The sequence below is a fragment of the Penicillium atrosanguineum genome (genome assembly GCF_028827265.1).
Source record: "Penicillium atrosanguineum strain IBT 20685 chromosome Unknown utg000002l_segment0_segment0, whole genome shotgun sequence".
NCBI lineage: Eukaryota > Fungi > Ascomycota > Eurotiomycetes > Eurotiales > Aspergillaceae > Penicillium > Penicillium atrosanguineum.
The window spans coordinates 1,556,199-1,576,143 of record NW_026623134.1 but is presented as its reverse complement, the minus strand read 5'-3'; the positions used below and the strand labels follow the sequence as shown (position 1 = coordinate 1,576,143).

The following is a 19,945-nucleotide window of genomic DNA, read 5'->3' as shown; positions in this document are numbered from 1 at the left end:
TAATGGGGGAAATTACAAAGACTGAAGATCGCAATAATTCAGACGGGTTGAGTCATTGCCTGTTATTCCAACTTTCAATACTTGACATTGTTTCATAAGAGCAACTGTAATTGCAGGGTAGGCCTCAGGATCCCAGGCAGATGTACGTCAGGACAACTCCCCGAACCATTCACCCAGCCACTCCTGCCCTTCACCCAGATGTCATCGGCAAAAAGAAAGGTGGCAGTCAACCAGCCAAGCAGGCCGCAATTGGCTTTTGCTTTGGCAATTGTCAAGCAAAAGCCTGTAACCGAAGGCGTCAAGGGTAAGCATTAATGCTCGAGCTCATGTTCCACTGCCCAACTGGCCATTCTGACCGTCAACCCAGAGTACCTTCTGAAGTTTCGCCATTTCCTCAAAAGAAAAAAGGAGTCAGAAGTCGTTGCAGATGGGAAGTTCTTTGACAGTGTCTCCTTTTGGCAGAAGGCGTACGAAGAGTCTCAAGCGGAGCAAACTAAGCTACTGAACATCATTTACGAGTTAGAGCAACGCAACGAGAGCCTACTTGCCAAAGTGAAGAAAGAGTTTCCAGAGAGCGAGAGAAAAAACGGAACCTCGACGAAGCGCAAGGCTGGCAGTACGAGCAACATCACGGAGAGCTCGGAATTAAGGAAGAAAAGATCTCGACGACCTATGAAGGACAAAGCAGAGGACACGGGAAATGAGGTTGAATGTAAGTGAGACTGTTGATATGCCGAGGAAGGTGCAATGAGTAATCAAGTTTCAGCGCCTTCACTCATGAGGCCAATGTACGCGCTCCAGCGTGCTCTGCAGAGAAGACGCGGCGCCAGTTCTCTCGCCATCGATGCAGTGATTCTGTGCAAGGCAGCCGAGTACGAACTCTTGAGTGCCATTCAACGGGAAATTCAGGCAACGAAGCAAATGGGCCAGACCCAGATTCAGAAAGAGAAAGGCCTTAATCTGCTTGCCGTCACTCGAGGCGTGGAGGTATCCTTCCATCTGGTGCACAGATCCCTCAAAAGCATCGCTGGTGCAAAAAACGGAAGTCATGGCCAAGTCACCTACTATCTTGTGTGCCTATTCGAATCCACCATGACAGCTCTGACCCAGCGCTGCACCGCTATGCGTGAACAAACAACACACGGTCAGGACCAAGTCGCGCCCCTCAAAGCTGAGGCATACGGGAACCTGACCAACCTTCTCTCTGAGATGATACTTTCACTTGATCTCAGCCGTCAAGAAGACCAGGAGGTTATGGAAGGGTTCCTTTTCATAACACTCGACCGTGTGGGAAAGATGCTTGCTCTATGTGTATTCAGAAATCTGCATTTGGCGACCAATTTTTGCCCAAAACTCAGACTACCAGATGGATTGACCGCAATGAACCGGGAGGATGTAACTCCTCAAGACATCCAACTTGAAGCGAAATACCTCATGATATTTTTGGACAATGTTCTGGGCTCAGAATCTTCTCTGAATTCTCCTGAATCGCCCATGCAGTCTCGCTTTGTCCGGCAGATGAAGAATCGCCTGCAGAAGACTTTGCTGCAAACGGTGTTCGGCACTGAGGACCCTTTGTTCCAAGACGGCTTGGTGCGCCCTACCACTCCGCCTCCCCAGAGCCGCGATGCCCACCATGTGGAGGAGGCAGAGTTTCCAGAGTGGTTCACACAGGAGCTATGGAGACTGGTTGGGTGGGACTTGTTAAACTCAACTGTTCGTTCTCGCTGAAGAAGCTTATATCAATTATCACTTCCTAATTATACCTATGGGAGGTGTATTTGCTGGAGCTTGAGGGCCTGGAATTTTGATATTGGGTTACGGCTATATGTGAAATGAGCGCATGTGATATAATATCTCTAGGCAAAGGGAGCCCTGGAGCCAGCAGGACTTTGGCAGCAATTCCTAGTTTAGGTTAAGAACACGGGCGGCATTTCCACCGAGGACTGCAGCCACTGAACCCTTATCATCACCAAATGAATCCTGAATGGCCTTGTAGTTTGTAGTGACGCTGGCCCACTTCTCATCCTCTTCATTAAGCGGCGGGAAGAAGGGATGATCAGTTCCTATCAATGTATTAGCTTAGTTGAATACATCTCCAGAGCTTGAAAGGCAGTCTTGATATTACCAAACATGAGACGATCTGTACTCCCCCCAGCTGCTGCGACAGCCGCCTTTAGTCCAGCAGTGCCATATACCACCGCATCAAGGTAGACATTGGTTTGCAGAACATCCCAGACACTTCGGACGGGACCAGGTGTAGAGCCACCATTCGCTATGAAATGCCGTTCATGCATAATGCAACTCTCGATCCGGCCTGCCAAGAATGGGAGAGTCCCACCAGAATGAGCCAGCAGGATGTTTAGCTTGGGAAAGCGGTCGAAGACACCAGAAAGCAGCATTCGGGTCACAGCGATGGTCGTCTCGAGTGGAAAGCCCAGCGCCAAAGGAAGAACATGGCCGTAGCGATTTGTCGTCTCAGTTCCCCCAAAGGCCTCGTCAGGCAGACCGTAATGCGGGTGCAGAAACATCATCTGCTGGGTTTCTTCGAGCGCAGCCCAAACTGGATCCAAAAGAGGATCATCAAGGCCATTGCCTAACCCAGAGGTACCCATGATCACGCCGCGGATCTGGGAAAGGGTTTTGAGCCGTTTGATCTCGTTGGTGATCACCTCGGGATTGGGAGCGCTTAATGGCAATGTGCCAAAAGCGAAGAGCTTCTTTTGCGAGGAAGAGGTGTCACTATTCACTTGTAAACAAGTAGATTCTAAATCATCGTTGATCCGCTTCGCCCATTCTTGAGCCTCGTCGGGAGCCAAGAAGTCTAGCCATGGGTTGGCGAGGGAGATTACGCTGCAATCGATACCGTGCTGCTTCATGAATGAAAGCTTGACATTGATATCATAGTATGAAGAGTCCACGGGACGACCCCGCTCATCAATTGGAATGGAAGGGTCGTCGTCGGACGATAGGATGATTAGACGAGGTGTTGCGCTGTTGGCGGGATCATGGACATACGGTACCTCCTTGCGAGCGCGAAGCATCGCCATGTACGCAGGAGGGTACACATGGGTGTGGATATCAACAACGAGAGGACGCGACATGGTAACCGGGTGGATGAAAGGTGAAAAGAAAAAAAGAGAAGAGAAGAAGGAAAGCTACAAGGGTCCAGGTTACAAAGCTAGGGGATAAGACGTGCAGATGCGGGGATCTCCAGGTACCCGACTCGAATAATAGTCTCTTATCAAAGATAGCTGCTAGTACTGCTGGTATCTGGTATCTAGTATCAAAGCTATCTATCCAACGTAGATTAATAATGGGTCTTAGTCATTGAGATTCATTAAATCACAGTGCGCAGTGCGCTATCGATTTGTTTATCCATCTGCCGTATCCGGACGTATCTAATCACAACCATCAGTACCCCGCATTTAGGATGGAAGGCATCAGGCAGGCATCTATACATACAAATTGGGCCCTTAAAATTCAAATCTAAAGACCAACACCCGCCATAGTGATGGGCTGTACGTTGGTGAAGTTGGGAATATCGGCAAAGACCTTGGCGGCCTCGGGATCCTTCAGCGCATTCTGCAGTGCCTCCTCGCTCTCCCAAAGGAGCTTGCCAGCAATCAAGTACTTGGAGGGAGAGCCGTCGAGGGACTTGGTGTATTCGACGACGTGCCAGCTGGTCAATCCGTGCTTCTTCCAGATGCTGTCGACAAGGGGCATGTGGGTTTTCATGTAATAGTCGCGGTCGAAGCGGATATCGGCCTCGTTGGGGTACATAACAGCAGCGTGATAAACCATGGCGACGGTAGAGATGAGTATCTGGGAATTTGAAAAGGAAGAAGAGGGGCTGGTCCAGGACTTCGGTGTGATGAACAGATTATTAATTATGCCGAGGTCCGCGTCTCGATGTGGGGCAACGTCGATCAAGTCCCCGATAGAATCAAGGACCAGAGAGAACCTTGGAATGTTGATACTATAGTAGGATATCTACGCAAAAATCCAGCCTTTGCCACTCAGAACTATACTTGATTCTTCTTCATAGGCAATCTTGAGAAGAGTAAAATATGAGACGTGTTCATTCTGTCGTGGCCAAATTATGCTAAATGGAGCTAAGTTCTAATGAATCAAGCGCAACGCTGAAAAGGAATGCAAGAGCAGCTATATATCACAGACGGCGTTCTTTCTTTACCATCTTTCACCATGCTGTTAGACAGCAATTGTTGGCGCAAAGTTGCTTGTCAGACTCTCCGTCAAATCGTTCTTCTCTGCACTATAGACGTCCATGCCTGTGCGGAAAGCGATGGTGTCTTGACCAACGGCAGTGTTCCGGGGAATGCGTTCTCGAGCAGGCCAAATCTCATGACCGGAATCTTCCTCCTTCTTGTGATGTTCCATGACGACCTCGCGCACGGTCTTTTGGAAGTGGAGAGGGCCCCTCTCCATTTCGGGGTGAAGCTGACCGTTGACGAAGACACCGGCATTGAGGTTCTTCTGGGAGAGAATGCAAAGGTACTTGTCCTCGGACATGATTCGCTTGTACATGTCGCTGATGATGTTGAAGTCCGCGTCACTGGAGCCCTTGTGGCGGTAGACCTCATAGCGCATCACACACTTCTTGGGTCCAAGGGGAGTGAATCGCTGCATGAAGAAGAAGTGAGGGCTGAAAGGAGGTTAGCAATGCTTTTGATCTCGGTAGGTTGGTTGCAGGATTAACATACGAGATATTGAAAGAGGCGTTAGGCCAGAAGTAAGTGGTGGCAATCCGGAAACCCTTATCGATCTGGTCCTGTCGTGGGGCACCGTAATGTTGAATGTGACCAGCCTTGGTCTTCACGTAGTAGGAGTTCAGATCGGCGATTGTGGGAATATCGGGGTGAGCAACTTGGCAGTGATAGCATTCGTTATAGTTGTCGGCCAGAATCTTCCAGTTGAACTCGCCCTCCATGTCCCAGGTGTGATCGAAGTTGTACTCCTCGAAGTTGTAGTGACTGAACCGGGGCTGCTCATCAACGCCCTCAAAGTCGTCCTTCCAGGCAACCTCGGGAGTTTCACTGGTGTCCAAATTGACCCACACGAAGCCGTTATGGTCAAGGTGGATATGAATGGGGTAGAAGTCGTCATTGTGGAAACCGGTGATCTTTCCTTCCTGATCCTTCATGACAACGAACTCGTACCCAGCAGCGTCATATTGAACCCAGTCGCCAGGGTTGGCAATGCGGTGCTTGTGTGTTGTGAGAAGCCACTTGCGAGAGAAAATTGATCGTTGTTCAAGCTCGTACATGCTCTGGGAGGTATACCACGAGGCGGGCAAGGCGCGAACAGGCTTCAATTCGTCCTTCGCCTCCACGGCGGTGGCGGCAGTGGCAGAGGTGCCGAAGAAATTCTTTAAAAATGACATTGTGAATCTAATGATCCAAAGATAAGGTCTTCGTAATGATAGAAGGCTTGATAGTCTGGAGACCGATTCCTTTGGAGTTGCTATCTACTTGAACTCGAAGACATCGGCGCTTTTTAATAGCCATTGCGACGACCAGCGGCACGGGGCTTCAAACGCCCCATCCGATCCACTGTCCGGTAGTTCTCCTTTCACACCCGATATCGATGACATTTTTAGATATCATCGCAATCAGGTGGCCAATTTCAACGGGCGATGATATCTGGGGACCGATCACCTGACCGGTAGATGCACAACCGGCCCGAATGGCTTAAAGGTAATAGACCACCCCCTGCCCTAAAGCGCAGTCAAGTCCTGCCCAAACTTGCTCGTGGCAAGACGGGCAGCTATCAGCTCCTGACCTACCGGCATCATCGACTCCCCAAGAGTTCGTTATGCATCTAGAATCCCAAGATTGATCTGCACCCGGTTCGGGTTAAAACCGTCCCACCCCCGGCTTTTAGGTTTACCATGAATGAAATCATGTATCGTAGGTCACATATTTGCTGAAACTCAACCGGATGTTCGGGCAATGAACCGGATGACGCTTTTGATAAGCATCATGGATGATAAGGTATACACCCAATGGCAAGGACTAAATAAGACTCATATCGGAAAAAGCCCGGGTAATAATCGTTGGCGAGGACAATGAACAGCGTAGAGCTTCAGAAAAGTCCTAGAGCTACACATTGACAGGATAGTTTCCTGGATCGGTCGGCCGATACCTCAGAGCGTTGTTATAATGGAACAGATGAGAGGCTGAGGCATTAACTTCAACAGGGCGTTAAGTATAGATCCTGGTTTGTTCACGCAGCACGAATCCCGAATCTGAAAATCAAGACCTAATTAGATAGCTGTCCCGCGAAAACCGACGGGTCAACTACCACGGCAAAAGTAGGAATCCTTTGACGGGCCCAGCCACCGGTTTCAAAAGGGGCGGTCTAGTTGAAAGAGCCACCTGAGGCAAACAAACATATTTGATAGCTTGATGCAAGCCAATCAGGCAGTAGTGTAACCCTCAGGCCTAATATGCTGAAAATCACATGCCTAAAGCTGACGAGCTAGGACCATCAACGGGATGAAAACCCAGCGCCATACTCTCCAATCTTCCACGAATGTAACAACATTGGGCAGCGCTTACGAAATGTGTTTGCGCCAGAATACTGTCGTGGAAGAAGTGTCTCTTTGCCTCATCTTTCCCTGAAACTGAAACTAGTCAGGCATAAAGCTTATGACCGACATATCATCAGCTAGCTGTATGGATTATTTTACTCGATCGGTGCTAGTCTGATACTTGAAGGAGGGGGCTACGCCAGGGAAATGGAAGCGCCAAAAGTCCCATCGCGGAACAAACAAGCAGGTTACTATGAAGGACACGGGGCTATCGGCTGTACCAACCGTCCATGGCGCAAGTAAGGCACACGGCTCTCGGCTTACGGCTCGCGGTTCACGGTACTTCTACTCTCATCGAGATGAAATAAGTTGGCCTAAACATCGCTATCATCGCCGAGATTTTCTAGATTCACCGGGTACATATTCCTGCGTAGGATGCGCACTCGCCAGTCAAAAACAAAATAAGTGACTATGTATTTCTTTGCTCCGTAGCTTTATTTCTAAGATCCGGGTCTTAAGCCACCTGTATAAATGATGACGGCGGAAGTTCCGAAGCAGCCGCAAAGCAGGAACGAGAAGGCAATCGAAGAAAGACTCAGAATTCGAAGGACGTATTTTAATTGAAACCGCTATGAATATGCTACCTCGCTCCTTCCCCGTTCAACCAAGCGGCCTCACTTCCACTATCTTGTCTTCCATGGGGGTTTCTAATTGCAAAAATTGGTTTAAAAGACCGCTTGGCAACGGGCCAAAGAGCAGAATAACCGATTATGAGAAGACTAGTTCATTTGATGAATACAAATTTGATCTGGACCATCGACTGATGAGTTTAATACTCAGAATGAATTGAACCGCAAATGTGGTTGGGAAATAGGAAGAGCATATGCTAATACCATAGAAGTCTGCATGCTAACAGCACGCATGATACCCCACAAATGGGTGCTAGTGCCTTTAAAGCCCCGGCGCGGAGGCTTATCCAATGCAATCTCCGCAGTTCATTCTTGAAAACACGCGATTCATTTAAGCGCGGGAATGGAACATCTGGAATATCCTTGCCAAGGAAGTTGCACAGGGGTCCCCATCCCAGATCATTGAGATTGATTTCCAAAAGACGATCTGGAGGCACCATGCTTCGGACTTGATCATAGTGACGCTGATATGCAGCACGCAAGATTTCGCGATTATGAGTTTTCTCCATGCTGCACACGCCCAAAAGAGCCATGTACATCTTCCAGGCGGATTTGCTAATTTGAATTCCAATGAATGGTTCCATAATATTGCCGCTCAACCAAGCCAAGAAACCTTGAGAAGAAGGAAGAATGAGTGTTTGCTCGAAGCTTCGTGCCCACGACTCGAAGTCTCGATGTACAAGAATAATTTTGGCCTCTGGAAATTCGCGAAGTAAAGGGTACGCAAAAGGCGCGATGTCTGTCAGGGCTTCACAGGGGCCCAAATAGGCATTCCAGTCCTTTCTTGTCCACGTGCGCCCTGTATATGTCGGCAGACATGGAATGTTGGCATCTGCTGCAGCGCCAAGTCCTACCCATTTGTCGGCATCTTCTGCCATGGCGGAGGAGTGGAAAACATCTTGGTAGCCAAGAATGGTGAGGGCGTGTTTGAGTGAATGGGAGCCCGTACGGTAGAACCCGAGGGATATGACCCGCTTGGGACGATCTGGTCCTTCTGCGAACGGCTTGAAGGACATTTTGTGGGATGAGACTATCTATTTCTCAAAAGTACGACATTCTAGAGAGCATGCTCCTTAACCTTATAAGCTGGTCGTTCTGTTGTTTTTGAGGGGCTTGCGCATTTCAGTGGGGCTCTACTTTTGCTACCTAATTGGGTTTGATGGCGCGCTCCTTCCAGCGATCCCTTTCTCCACACTTTCTTTTACCGCGATATATCATGGATTTGGAACTTCATTCAACGTATTTAAACTTTCTGAGATATATGAGCATTGGCCGGCACAAGGAGGAGCAATAAACGAAATTTCCGAGGTTCAAATGATACTGCTCAAGGGACAATCACGGTTTGCAGCCAAGGACCACTCATCTTCGCGCCCGCAGCAAACGCATCGGCAAACTCTTCCAAAGCAAACTTGCCCACCGTTTGAATGTCCCCGGCCTCCCCGAGCTTGACAAAGCCCCTCTCAGCCAGCTTTATCACAAAGCGGACGTCATCGGGGGTATACATCCATTTCCCCTTGAAAGTAATATCATTGTGCATCATGACATAGACCGGCAGAGACACCTCTTTGGGAGCTCCCATCATACTGAATCGGCCGCCACGACGCAGGGAACGAATGCAACTCTTGAAATGCGTGCTATTTGATGCATTTTCCGGGGATATGTCGAAGAAAACGTCCAACGGACCGTATTTGGTCAACTCTTGAATGTCTACCTCGACATCACCGCTATTGTGAACTGTTCGGATTCTGCCATTTCGATCAAGCGCTTTCACCTTTTCCAAGGCTTCCTGATTTCGCCCCATTGCGATGACCTGTGCGCCCATTGCCAGGGCTGCAAGCACAGCTGCACCACCAAACGCCCCCGTCGCTGGCACTATCACGACTGTCTCACCGGCTCTAACATCAACATCCCTGAGCCCTCCAAATACCACCGCTAGTTTGCTCAGGTAGAGCAAATCTGTCTCTCTATAACCTAGACCTCCATCGGCCGGACTTCCCAGCAACAAACTTTCATTCAATGGGAAGCAGTTCTCCAACGGAACCTTGGCGTACTCGGCATATGTACTGTTGCGCCATTCGCCGGCCATCAGCTTCTTACTTGCAGCATTTAGGCCATCGAAAACGCCGGAGAGAATCAGTGAATCTGGATTGTCCCGGCCACGAATGAAAAGGTCGAAGAAGACCAGCTGGCTTGGCTGAAGTGTCGTTGCGTCTGGGCCAACGCTGGAAACACGACCAATAGCAGAACAGCCTGGTGTAAACGGTGTCGGGTAAGGGTAAGGTCGACTACCGGTGTAGATTTGGTCGCTGTACGTTAAGACATTCGCCCCGAGGATGCGGATAACAACACTGCCTGGTCCGGCTTGCGGCATAGGCTTGGTCACCACTTCAATATCATAAGGGTCTCTCCTAGATTTGAGAAGGAGTGCCCGGTATGTCTGAGGAAGCCCAGGAGTTATTTGTGTAGCCATGACGCGGAAGGTGATAAAATGTTGTTATTTTGGAATACTACAAAAGGCTCAGAAGGCATTCCTCAGTGTTGCTTAAATACTGAATGTGATAATTCGATGCTCAGATATTCTAATTCATGTCCGAAATTAACTCCGAAAATGAACCTGAACTTTGAGTCGGTATAATGCAAATATAGAGTGTGTTCAGCCATGGGTGGAGATAAGATCCTTTAACTCCGGTTGGGGGGGGGGGGGAGGGGGGGTCAATTCAGTCTCTCTCTCGTTTATGATCCAGGAGCTTTTCAGCGATACGACCTAGAAAATGTGCATTTTCTGGACATCATAGCTTAGACAGAAGGTCAGAAGGTGCATCCCCCGAGAACATTTCCAACCTTGAAATGAAAGTATCCCATGCAGCCTTCGAAGCCATTGGGGCATTGCTGTATGGCTCGACACCAGAAGCCAACAAGAGATCTTTCAGGTCGGGAAGCAAGTCATCCGCTGCTTGAGCTTCCATTTCGCGTTGAATTTCTCTACTGAGTCCACCTATTTCGACATACCACGCCGAGTCTTCCTTGAAAACTCCACTCTCGTAAAGGGCCAGCAACCTCGGGTCGATATTGGCATCCATAGCAGCCTCGTAGGCCATTCTGTGACCGACAGCTTCAACCAGCGGAAGAGCAAGTGGTAGGATATTGCGATTGAACTGTTGACTTCGGTGAGCCCCCTTGGCTTGCAGTTGAAGAGTTCTTCGCGCTTCAGCGAACACGGAGGCCTCGTGACGTGCGATAGGACTGTTGGGGTATTTTGGCGGCGGCATTTGATACCGATCAATCAGCAGCTCAGATACGAGTCCTAAGAATTTCTTGTCAATGTTTTGATCTTCCAATATATTTTAAATCGAAGTGCGTACGGATGGCAAGAACCCTGATATCGCCTTCGGCCGTTGAGACGCCGCGCATTTCCAGCTGCACGGGAAAATTAGCCAATGTATAATAAAAGAAACGAAACCTGAGATCTTGCCTCTAGCTGAAGCACTTGATTATGCTCAAATTGTCCCTGCCACCCACAACGCTCGTTCATAGCCAGAACACTTTTACTGAAATGGCCAAGTGCTGCCGCTTTGAAGGCGGTGGCTATACCGTGGCGCACTCTGGGATCTAGAGTATGATCTCGGAAAATTATGGCCGCAGATACCAGAAATGCATCTAGCACACTGTATTGAGCGACAGAATGAAGAATGGGTAGATGCTGAGTCCTGAACTCAATTACTGCCACCGGGCTACCATCGGCATTGCTGACAACTCTGTTTTGACTAAAAGCCGCAGCGTTGAAGGTAACAAGTTTCAGTGATGGGATGACGCAGGCTGAGAGGAACAAAGTTCCCACTGCAACACGATGAATCAAAGACAAGAAATGATCACGCTTGTCCTGCTTCTCCATGCTACCAAGCAGGGCAGATCTGGGGAGATGAACGTGAGAAAAGTGTGTCACGGCATGGTCCACGGGGTGAGCACCGGCCCTGTTTGGCAAAGCTCTCCATTGATTTGTGGGTTAGCCATCGTAATGCGGCGATACACTAGAGAACATTAGGATTCTCACTTGGATACAACGCCCTTGCACATCTCTTTGCCATTTCCGAGTTGGACTAGAATTGGTCTGATGCCAAAGTCCTGGCCTTCGCTGACGAGACGAGCCATCACAATAGCAACGACTGGAAGGCTACACCTCGGGGTTGTTGGTGGCATCACTCTGTTTGGATATCAGTTCATTCGAACTAACAAAAGCAAGGGCCGACAAGTCTCAATTTACTTTGCATCATTCGGGGAAGGGGTATGAAGGTCGATGTCACCATTGGGCAAAATTGTTGCAGTTGTCTGTAAATTTCGTGCATCCAATCCATGACCAACTTCAGTTAACATAAACTGTGCACTTCATCCAACCAGCTGTTAGCTAACAGCTTTGGAAAGCTCATATCCAAAATCGGGTATTTTTAGAACGAACGAAAAGATACACCCACGATATATCGAAATCCAAAGCAGATTGAATGATTGATTGGAGCTCTGGGCGCTTCAAAGCAAAAGAGCCCAGCGTTCCGACGAAAAGATTGGTCTGAATGCTGAGAAGAGTGAAGGCAGCGCCATCAAGCGCCACTATGGGCTCTCTGTGCAACTTCCAGAATTTGGGTGTGAGGTAAAGAATATCCTTGAGGGTCAAGCCTGTTAAGTTCAGTACCCAGATATAGTTGCGGAGGGAGATTGTAATATTTACTGTATGCATTGGCAACAGCCTTAGCTCTCTGGTAACTCAGCCTTGTAGATCTTTCGAGACTGAAAGACCTTGGGGCTGGTTTGAAGAGGTCCGAACGTGCTAGATTGTCCAAGTCGACATTCGACTGTTGTAGCTGCTGTAGCAACTTCTGAAAAGTGTTATCAGCAGGAGTCAGGTCCATTGCGGAGAAGCCTGTAAATGAATTTAAACATAAAAGGTAGCAGGCCACTGCACGGGTCCCCGGAAATATATAGCCTCCAAAAATTTCTCAAAGGCTGATATGTGCAAGGAAGACCCGCATGTCAGGCTATTGTTATTTTGAATAAAGCAGACCTTTGTGGCGTTCGTATCGAAATGTGCGAATCGGACTGTCGTAAATTGTCTACTTCTACTTACGGACAATCACTTTCATACACAGTCTCCATTCTCTATTGAACGAATGGAGTCGACGAGCAATTTTGTCCCACGGCGGAGAACCCGAGGAAATTCAATCCTTTGACCGCTATTCAGAGCCAAAAAAGGGCGATTAGTCTCGCGGGGCTTGATGGCTTGATAGAGAAGGAGTTTCGACATCCGAAAGCTGTCCACCTTGTGGCGTCCAATCCTCTAGTTGAAGCGGTGGGGCTGAGCAATCTATGGTTCGCTGTTTTTCCGCTTAGTGCCATTTAAAGTGAAATTGGACCAGTTCCTATATTAGGAAAAAAGAGCGGAAACTTTCCATTTTTAGTAATCGTCTAGGAAATCTGATGAATCGATTGGGCCTAGAGCGAGCCATTGGTATAGGCGAGCTCCTTAGGTCGCTAAGATTCGCCCTTTTCACATCTAGACTTCTTCAAGGCGTCCCAAGCTCTGCGCGACTAGCTTCGATAATAAATGTAACCGAGCCATTCGAACTTTGAAGAGTGCAAATGTTGCATCAGATCACGGCGAAATGCATATGAAAAAGACGCCTTGCCCCCATCCTATACTGAGTGTTCCCTCTGTTCTAAGATGGCGCTATAAAAGGATATAGCTACCTTAGGGACACGGAGGAAAAACGAGGTAAATTATTTCCAAAGTTGGAGGATTATGTTCCCAGATGACTGTGATTAACAGTCTATCCATATAAGGTGTGTGCTAGGGTGTGTCCCGATGCGGGCCGAGAAACAGTGGGTGAACGCTAACAGGGAGTTTGTGTTTGAAAGGTACAGTATTCAGATGTCGAATAGCAGTGCTTTTCAGAACGAACATTAACTGCTATATCTGGACATCAAGATAAGCGTTGAACACAAAGAAGTTCCTTTTAGCTCTGGCTCATGAGGCACCGAGGCCTGAGCTTGAGCTTATCTCCCACGCCTTATCTAAATGCTCTGCTTCCCCTCTTCTACCGCAGCCTTTCACCTCTTCAACTTCCATTTGACTCTGTCTTTGACCCTCTCTTGCTTCAGATCTACCTCAAGCAATATTTGAAATCGCTAGCATCAAACCAACTAAGCGTGAGCTAGTTTCGGCACAGGATGGCAAACACAGCTCAAGAGCTCCAACCACCCGCCACCGCTGTGGAGAAGGACGACTTGGTGATACCTGTGAGTCCCACCTCTGCTACTTCATCCTGGGTTCTTTTTTGTTTTAAAAAAAATCGAAACTAATTAACAGAGTGTATAGATCATCGATTTCGGCCCATTTTCCTCCGGAACTCCCTCCGATAAGCATGCCGTCGCACTCTCCATCACCAACGCATTCAAGACCTCCGGGTTCCTATTCCTCAAGGCACATGGCATCCCGCCTTCCGTAGTGTCTCGAGTCTTCGCCTCATCGAGCCGCTTCTTCGGCCGACCCCAGAGTCAGAAGGACAGCTTAGGCTGGACGACCCCACAGTCGAACCGTGGTTACGTGGCTATCGGGCGGGAGAAGCTGGCTACCCTCGATGAGACACAAGAGATCGACACTCGCCGGGGCTCTATACCCGATCTCAAAGAGACCATGGAAATTGGTCGTGAAGGCGTCGATGGCTTGGCAAACCAATGGCCAGATCATCTTGATGACGAAGGGAAAGACTTTAAAGAAACCATGCTTTCCTTCTTCGAGATGTGCAAGGAATTGCACAGACAGGTCATGAGCGCGATCGCATTGGGCATGAATTTGCCAGAACACTTCTTCGACGAGTTTGTGAATGAAGGGGATAACAATCTTCGTTTGCTGCACTATCCCGCTGTGCACAAACAGACCTTCCAGAATAACCCGAACCAGGTTCGTGCTGGGGAACATAGCGACTATGGCTCAGTAACGCTACTTTTCCAAGATCAGCATGGTGGTCTGCAGGTGCGCAGCCCTAAGGGAACCTTTGTGGATGCGACGCCTATCGCAGATACGATTGTTGTAAATGCCGGCGACCTTCTGGCGCGCTGGTCAAATGACACCATTAAAAGCACTCGTCACCGAGTCGTTGAGCCTCCCAGACCAACAAGCCACAAAACCGAGGGTGGTTCACCAGAAACATACCCTGCCAGATACAGTATCGCTTACTTCTGCAACCCCAACAACAATAAGGTCATCGAAGCACTGCCCGGGACCTGGGGGAATGATATCCAGGTGACCAAGAAATACTCCGAAATCACCGCTGGAGACTATCTAGTTCAACGGTTGACAGCGACGATATAACTCGCGAGGCGTCATTATCCACAGTGGTCCTTGGGCTATTTCCAAGTTATACCCCGCCATTGAAATTGTATTTAGAGTCGCTTTTCTTAAATGCTTGCTGCATGTAAGGAATATGCGTTCGCCGATGACCGGTAATCTATGTGCATCTATCCTATCTTATCTAGCATCATTCCATTTACAAGCCTTGTAATTGCTCAGTAGGTCGATGGCAACGAGCTAATACGGCCACCATCTGTAAGCATCATAGCACCGTTGACATAACCACCCGAGGCACTAGACATCCAGATAACCAGACCAGCAAAATCCTCTTCACTTCCACTGCGCGTCAGAGGGACCAAGGCAGCAGGATGTGAGCCTTCCGAGACGCCGCCACCCGCGACACCACCGTCTTCGAAGATCTGGCTTGCCATGTCGGAATAGTACAATCCAGGGGCAATACCATTGACTCGGATATGATAAGGCAAGAGGTTAGTTGATAGTGTCTTGACCACATGCGTGACTGCAGCCTTAGACACATTGTATGCATAGCTGAAAGGCACCTTGCGGTTGTAACCCGCAATGGAGCTGGTGAAAATCACCTGAGCAGTCGGGAGAGTCATGACACCGACCTGTGGAGCGGGGCGTCTCTTATTGGCAGCTTCTAGAAGAGGCAGGAATGCTAGAGCAGTGTAGTAAGCCCCGGTCACATTGACATCCATGACCTTCGTGAATTCCTCCATCGGGATAGAAAACAACTCGTCACGGACTTCCGACAGAGTAGGAAGGGATCCATCTGGCTTTGGAGTCTGACGCATCATCGGGCCCATGATGCCGCTGTTGGCAAACAAGATATCCACATGGGTTGTTTGTGCTGCGACCGCGGAGTATGCCGACTCAAGCGACTCTTTCGAAGTGACATCGCATTGAACGGGAACGACGATGCCGGACGGGGCCTGAGCGACAGTCTCGTGAAGAGCGTCTTCACGTCGGCCGAGTACAAAAACCTTCGAGGCACCGTTGATTGCCAGGGCACGAGCTATGATGCGACCCAGTCCTGAGTTTCACGATCAGCCACAGTTCACGCGATGTATGGGGGTTTGTTCTTACCGCTGCCTCCACCGGTGATCACCGCTACGCGGTCCTGTACAGAGAACAGATTTGAAGCCTGCAGGTTCGACATGATGTGCTAGTTGAGATGAGTGATGAGAGTCAGGTTGGACAAGGAAGGCGCTCACGCTGGCTCTTCCCCGCATCTTGACTCATTCTCCACTTGGAAGGCCGCATTGCCCGCAGTGGATACATCATACTCCCGGTCCTTACCTCGGTGGCCTGAAGCAAATTGGACATTCTTAGTAGACAGTCTATTGAAATGGTATTTACCTAGGTCTCGGGGAGAACAGTCAAACACACCTGCCCCGAAGATTCTATACAGATGTATGAGGGTTGGAGTATCCCGTATCAGCTAGAAGGGCGAGCCAGAGCTGGCTCGGCCGAGAAGTATGGGAAGAAAACCACTCCAATTTACGGATATAGAGTGAACTCAAAAAAAAATCCATGTTTCTACAGCCAAGCATGGCCCCTTCAAGTGGGCTGTGCACTTGTCTCGGCTTATTCTCAAGTTGATATTCCACCGGAACATCCTCATTTAACTCATCCTTTGCTCATGGGTAAAATCATCCGATATATCCGATGGCGGAGATGATTCCCTTCTCCAATTCTCAGCTCGTCTCCTCTTTCTGAACCATGGATAATATCCGACGTCATCATCACAATGATCCACGTTTAAGGCACGAGAGAAACGAAAACAAGCCCTGTTATATGTAAACAAGAAATTGCCTTGACGCAGATCACAGAACAGGGCAGTGTGAAAATAATGACGATCTCGGTACTTGATCGGCAAGTCCATCGGCCCAGAGGAATACCACTACTAAATAGTAGCGTGTTGGGAGCGACTCCGCATTATGATCAGTTGGCTCGGTCCATCCATATCCGAGTCGTGAAACAAGATTCAGCAACAAGATCCGCAAGATCCCGCAGGCACCTGGGTCTATTCACCTTACGCCACGTCAAGGGCTACCTGCTTGGTGGATCCAACACGGGACAGCATCGTTGGCTGCCCGACCTCGAACGACGGGATAGCTCGAAAGTAAAAGCTTAACGAAACTACGATGCGGCCATTTGACCGGATCGGAATATTGTCCGCTCACGTATCATGGTGACCGGACGCTGACCTCAACAATCATGGTCGGTCACCTTCTCTATGTGGAAGCTGCAGGGATGGATATGAGATTCTGACCTTTTTGCCGTAGAGGTTGTCTCGAAGCGTCCATTTGACTAATTGAGCTCATATTTTGCCGCATAATTCTTGAAACAATGGGACTGCACTACTTTCATGCCATCGGAGGGCCTTCGATGCCAGGTTTCCTCTGGGTCTCGAAACCTGATTGACTGGGTCGATGAAGACTTGCATCGACCCCCAATTTGGTCCAAGATGACGAGTCCTGATGCTGGAAACTATATATTGGCTTTAGATAGCCGCCGCCTTGACTCAGGAAGTACTGATTCTTACACCGTTCCTCCAACTCCCAAGGTCCTTCTATAGCGAGGGGAGTCCCAAAAGGAAGAGCTTTGTGCAATTCTAGTGGATATGACGTGGAACTATGTGTTGATACTGAGCGCGCTGGCCTCGTTGCCCTTCGCCTCTGCATCTCCAGTGGATGCTCGTCAGGCCCCTCCCTTTTCGACATCGGTCTCTACCATCTCGGGGCCACCTACCCATACCTTTCCTACTTCCCAGCCGCACACCCCATTCTCTGGAACCCCATCGACTACTGGAGCTCTGACTGCCACCTCAGTTGGAACGGGTATCGTTGAGGCATCCGCGATTTCCCCCGCGGAAACGACCTACCACGCTGATGGCAAGCTTCACAATGCTGAACCTGCTCCGTATGTCCCAGCGGGAGGAGTTGGCACCAATGGATCAATTCCTGTTTATAACGCCAAGAGTGACTTTGATTATGAGTCTTTGGTACATATCTCCTGACTGTTTGTGAAGATGTTCGTCAGTGCTGACTCAAAGCGATAGGCTCTCGCTCTATATCAAGAATGGATTGAGCTGGACCTGTTCAATGATGGACTGAGACGCTTTTCTGCTCAAGATTTCAAGGACGCTGGTCTAAACGCAGCCGACCGTGACCTAATTGCTTTTATGGCCGAGCAAGAGGTTGGACACGCGACCCTGATTAGCAACATGCTCGGTGCCCAAGCTCCTCAACAGTGCCAGTACAACTATCCGTACACCAATGTTAAGGAGTTCCTCGATTTCTGCCAGAAGTTGACCCGCTTCGGCGAATCCGGTGTCTATGGGTTCTTGGCCCACTTAGATTCGAGAGAGGCTGCTACACTTCTTACTCAATCCATCACTACCGAGGCGCGGCAGCAGATGATTTTCCGCCAATTCCAAGGTCTCTTCCCTATGCCAGTGTGGTTTGAGGTCGGTGTGCCACAGTCCTGGGCATGGACTTTGCTGGCTCCGTATATCAGTTCATGTCCCATCAACCAGACTCGACTGGTGTGGCAAAATTTCCCTGCCTTGAGAATTCTCAACCAGCCTAGTCTTTCTGGTGCCAACGCGAGCAACGCGAGCAACGCAACTGGGTTGAACAGTACTATGGGAGGAGGCAACACTCTGGGACCTGGCGTGAACGTGGCAAAGGCCGGTTCATCAAACTCTACCAGCTGGAACAGTGACGCTGGAGCACTTGTTACACCTAACAAATACACACCTCTCTCGTTCCCTGGCCGCTCGGTCGCTCTGCAGTGGGGGACCCCTGGCAAGCCGGTCGGCCCAAACAACAGTTATGTGACATCTACCCAGGCTGGTAGTCCCAAATATGTCGCTTGGGTGTCGCAGCTGAACGTGACCTACACGCCTTTGAACGTTTCCGGTAACCGTGGCTATACCACCCAACCTGACTTGGAGACCTTCCAAGGTGATCCTGCAATTAACGGCACTATGTTCATCGCCATTACCGACTCTGACCCATTCTTAACACCGTTCAATCTGAGCATGATCAATCCACACGTTGTTGCTGGACCCGCTCTGTACCAGGCCGGATAAGATAGTCCATTGAAGTGACATGCAATTAAAAAGACAATGTAAGGTGGCGATGTGGAAAAATCATTTCTTTAAGATGTGACTTACAGTCTGAGCGGTATAATTTGGTTTAGAAACACGAATTGATATTTCTTCGATGATAGAATAATAAAATCCTATAGTAGGACTGGTATTTACTTGTTTCCCGTAGCGGGTGTTGATCCCGTGAACCTTAACCCCGATTTATCGCCGAAACCCTGATCCGCATTTTTTGTTACCCGCCAGCTAATCCACATCTCCAATCCCGCAAACCACCCAGGGAAAACTACACATGGACGCTCCAAGAAATCGAAAGCAGCGTCGTGCTGCAGCTGCAACTTCCACATCGCCCGAGCCTTCGATCCCCCTCGCGACCCCACCACGCGACCAAACCGCAAAGAAAGGCGAGCGAACATTGTACGACATCATCGCGGAGCGCCAAAATGAACTTTTAGGACAACAGGCCGTCTCACAGGCTGCATTAGATGCGGAACTTGCCAAAGGGCAAAGATTAAAGTCAAAAGGGACACGATTCGTGACCGTCGACGCGTCTGGGAATGTCGTGGACGCCGAGGACAGCGATCAAGTACCCATGAATATGGGCGCAAAGAAGATCTCCAACGAAGACACAGAATCAGCCGGAGACGAACCAGACAAGCCCCTTCCTCCATTCGTCGACACAGTCCTACTCTCAATCCCCCTCACAACCCTCCACCTAACACTTGCCTACGTCGCCGCCCACCAATATGCCGAACGCATCGACCTCCCACGCCTCCTTCAAGAATCAATCACAATCACCCTCCCTTTTCTGACATTCCTCATCCACTTCGCCCACGGTCACATTATCCGCTTCAGACTAAGCAGACGTCTAAGCTTCCTCGCCCCGCAGCCCATATCTATTCTTCCACTCACGCCCGACAAGTTCACATTCTCTTTCCTCCGCCGCTTGATCTTCCCGCCTGGACTACGGACAATCTTGTTTCTTCCAGCTGCGTTGTTCCTTGGTGCTCATCTCATAAGTATCACGAATGGGGAGCCGTATTACGCTGTTATGAAGAAGGCGCCTGCATTTGGAACAATGTGGATTTGGTGTATTTTGGAGATGTCTTTTGGCGCGGCTGTGATCGGGGCAATGGCACCTCTGGCTTGGGGCGTATGGTGGATGGGCTACGGGATTGTTTGAGTATCATGACTGCAAAAAAATGTGTTTCTCAAATACGCATAACTTT

At 49.3% G+C, this 19,945-nt stretch overlaps 11 protein-coding genes across 11 annotated transcripts; 4 read left to right on the top strand and 7 right to left on the bottom strand.

The window, feature by feature from the left end:
• Positions 1-198: 198 nt before the first annotated feature.
• Positions 199-1,731, top strand: N7443_002345 (uncharacterized protein; the record flags this gene model as incomplete). Its single annotated transcript, XM_056882401.1, has 3 exons — positions 199-304; positions 368-712; positions 767-1,731. 3 exons carry the CDS (start codon positions 199-201, stop codon positions 1,729-1,731), a joined length of 1,416 nt encoding a protein of 471 aa, XP_056744242.1.
• Positions 1,732-1,905: 174 nt separating this feature from the next.
• N7443_002344 (amidohydrolase family protein) lies at positions 1,906-3,104 on the bottom strand (the record flags this gene model as incomplete). The annotated part of the gene is made up of 2 exons (XM_056882400.1): positions 1,906-2,066; positions 2,129-3,104. 2 exons carry the CDS (start codon positions 3,102-3,104, stop codon positions 1,906-1,908), a joined length of 1,137 nt encoding a protein of 378 aa, XP_056744241.1.
• Positions 3,105-3,489: 385 nt separating this feature from the next.
• N7443_002343 (uncharacterized protein) lies at positions 3,490-3,804 on the bottom strand (the record flags this gene model as incomplete). Its single annotated transcript, XM_056882399.1, has 1 exon — positions 3,490-3,804. The coding sequence occupies one exon, from the start codon at positions 3,802-3,804 to the stop codon at positions 3,490-3,492; it is 315 nt and encodes a 104-aa protein (XP_056744240.1).
• Positions 3,805-4,212: 408 nt separating this feature from the next.
• N7443_002342 (RHO alpha subunit C-terminal catalytic domain-containing protein) lies at positions 4,213-5,404 on the bottom strand (the record flags this gene model as incomplete). The annotated part of the gene is made up of 2 exons (XM_056882398.1): positions 4,213-4,666; positions 4,725-5,404. 2 exons carry the CDS (start codon positions 5,402-5,404, stop codon positions 4,213-4,215), a joined length of 1,134 nt encoding a protein of 377 aa, XP_056744239.1.
• Positions 5,405-7,439: 2,035 nt separating this feature from the next.
• Positions 7,440-8,258, bottom strand: N7443_002341 (sulfotransferase family protein; the record flags this gene model as incomplete). Its single annotated transcript, XM_056882397.1, has 1 exon — positions 7,440-8,258. The coding sequence occupies one exon, from the start codon at positions 8,256-8,258 to the stop codon at positions 7,440-7,442; it is 819 nt and encodes a 272-aa protein (XP_056744238.1).
• A 308-nt stretch (positions 8,259-8,566) lies between these two features.
• On the bottom strand, positions 8,567-9,712 carry N7443_002340 (uncharacterized protein; the record flags this gene model as incomplete). Its single annotated transcript, XM_056882396.1, has 1 exon — positions 8,567-9,712. The coding sequence occupies one exon, from the start codon at positions 9,710-9,712 to the stop codon at positions 8,567-8,569; it is 1,146 nt and encodes a 381-aa protein (XP_056744237.1).
• Positions 9,713-10,031: 319 nt separating this feature from the next.
• N7443_002339 (putative acyl-CoA oxidase) lies at positions 10,032-12,143 on the bottom strand (the record flags this gene model as incomplete). The annotated part of the gene is made up of 7 exons (XM_056882395.1): positions 10,032-10,573; positions 10,605-10,659; positions 10,703-11,213; positions 11,294-11,443; positions 11,504-11,623; positions 11,712-11,961; positions 11,999-12,143. The coding sequence occupies 7 exons, from the start codon at positions 12,141-12,143 to the stop codon at positions 10,032-10,034; spliced, it is 1,773 nt and encodes a 590-aa protein (XP_056744236.1).
• A 1,315-nt stretch (positions 12,144-13,458) lies between these two features.
• Positions 13,459-14,602, top strand: N7443_002338 (isopenicillin N synthase family dioxygenase; the record flags this gene model as incomplete). Its single annotated transcript, XM_056882394.1, has 2 exons — positions 13,459-13,527; positions 13,607-14,602. The coding sequence occupies 2 exons, from the start codon at positions 13,459-13,461 to the stop codon at positions 14,600-14,602; spliced, it is 1,065 nt and encodes a 354-aa protein (XP_056744235.1).
• Positions 14,603-14,796: 194 nt separating this feature from the next.
• Positions 14,797-15,761, bottom strand: N7443_002337 (SDR family NAD(P)-dependent oxidoreductase; the record flags this gene model as incomplete). Its single annotated transcript, XM_056882393.1, has 2 exons — positions 14,797-15,635; positions 15,689-15,761. 2 exons carry the CDS (start codon positions 15,759-15,761, stop codon positions 14,797-14,799), a joined length of 912 nt encoding a protein of 303 aa, XP_056744234.1.
• Positions 15,762-17,228: 1,467 nt separating this feature from the next.
• Positions 17,229-18,701, top strand: N7443_002336 (ferritin-like domain-containing protein; the record flags this gene model as incomplete). Its single annotated transcript, XM_056882392.1, has 2 exons — positions 17,229-17,609; positions 17,667-18,701. The coding sequence occupies 2 exons, from the start codon at positions 17,229-17,231 to the stop codon at positions 18,699-18,701; spliced, it is 1,416 nt and encodes a 471-aa protein (XP_056744233.1).
• Positions 18,702-19,008: 307 nt separating this feature from the next.
• N7443_002335 (uncharacterized protein) lies at positions 19,009-19,899 on the top strand (the record flags this gene model as incomplete). The annotated part of the gene is made up of 1 exon (XM_056882391.1): positions 19,009-19,899. One exon carries the CDS (start codon positions 19,009-19,011, stop codon positions 19,897-19,899), a length of 891 nt encoding a protein of 296 aa, XP_056744232.1.
• Between the last annotated feature and the right edge of the window lie 46 nt (positions 19,900-19,945).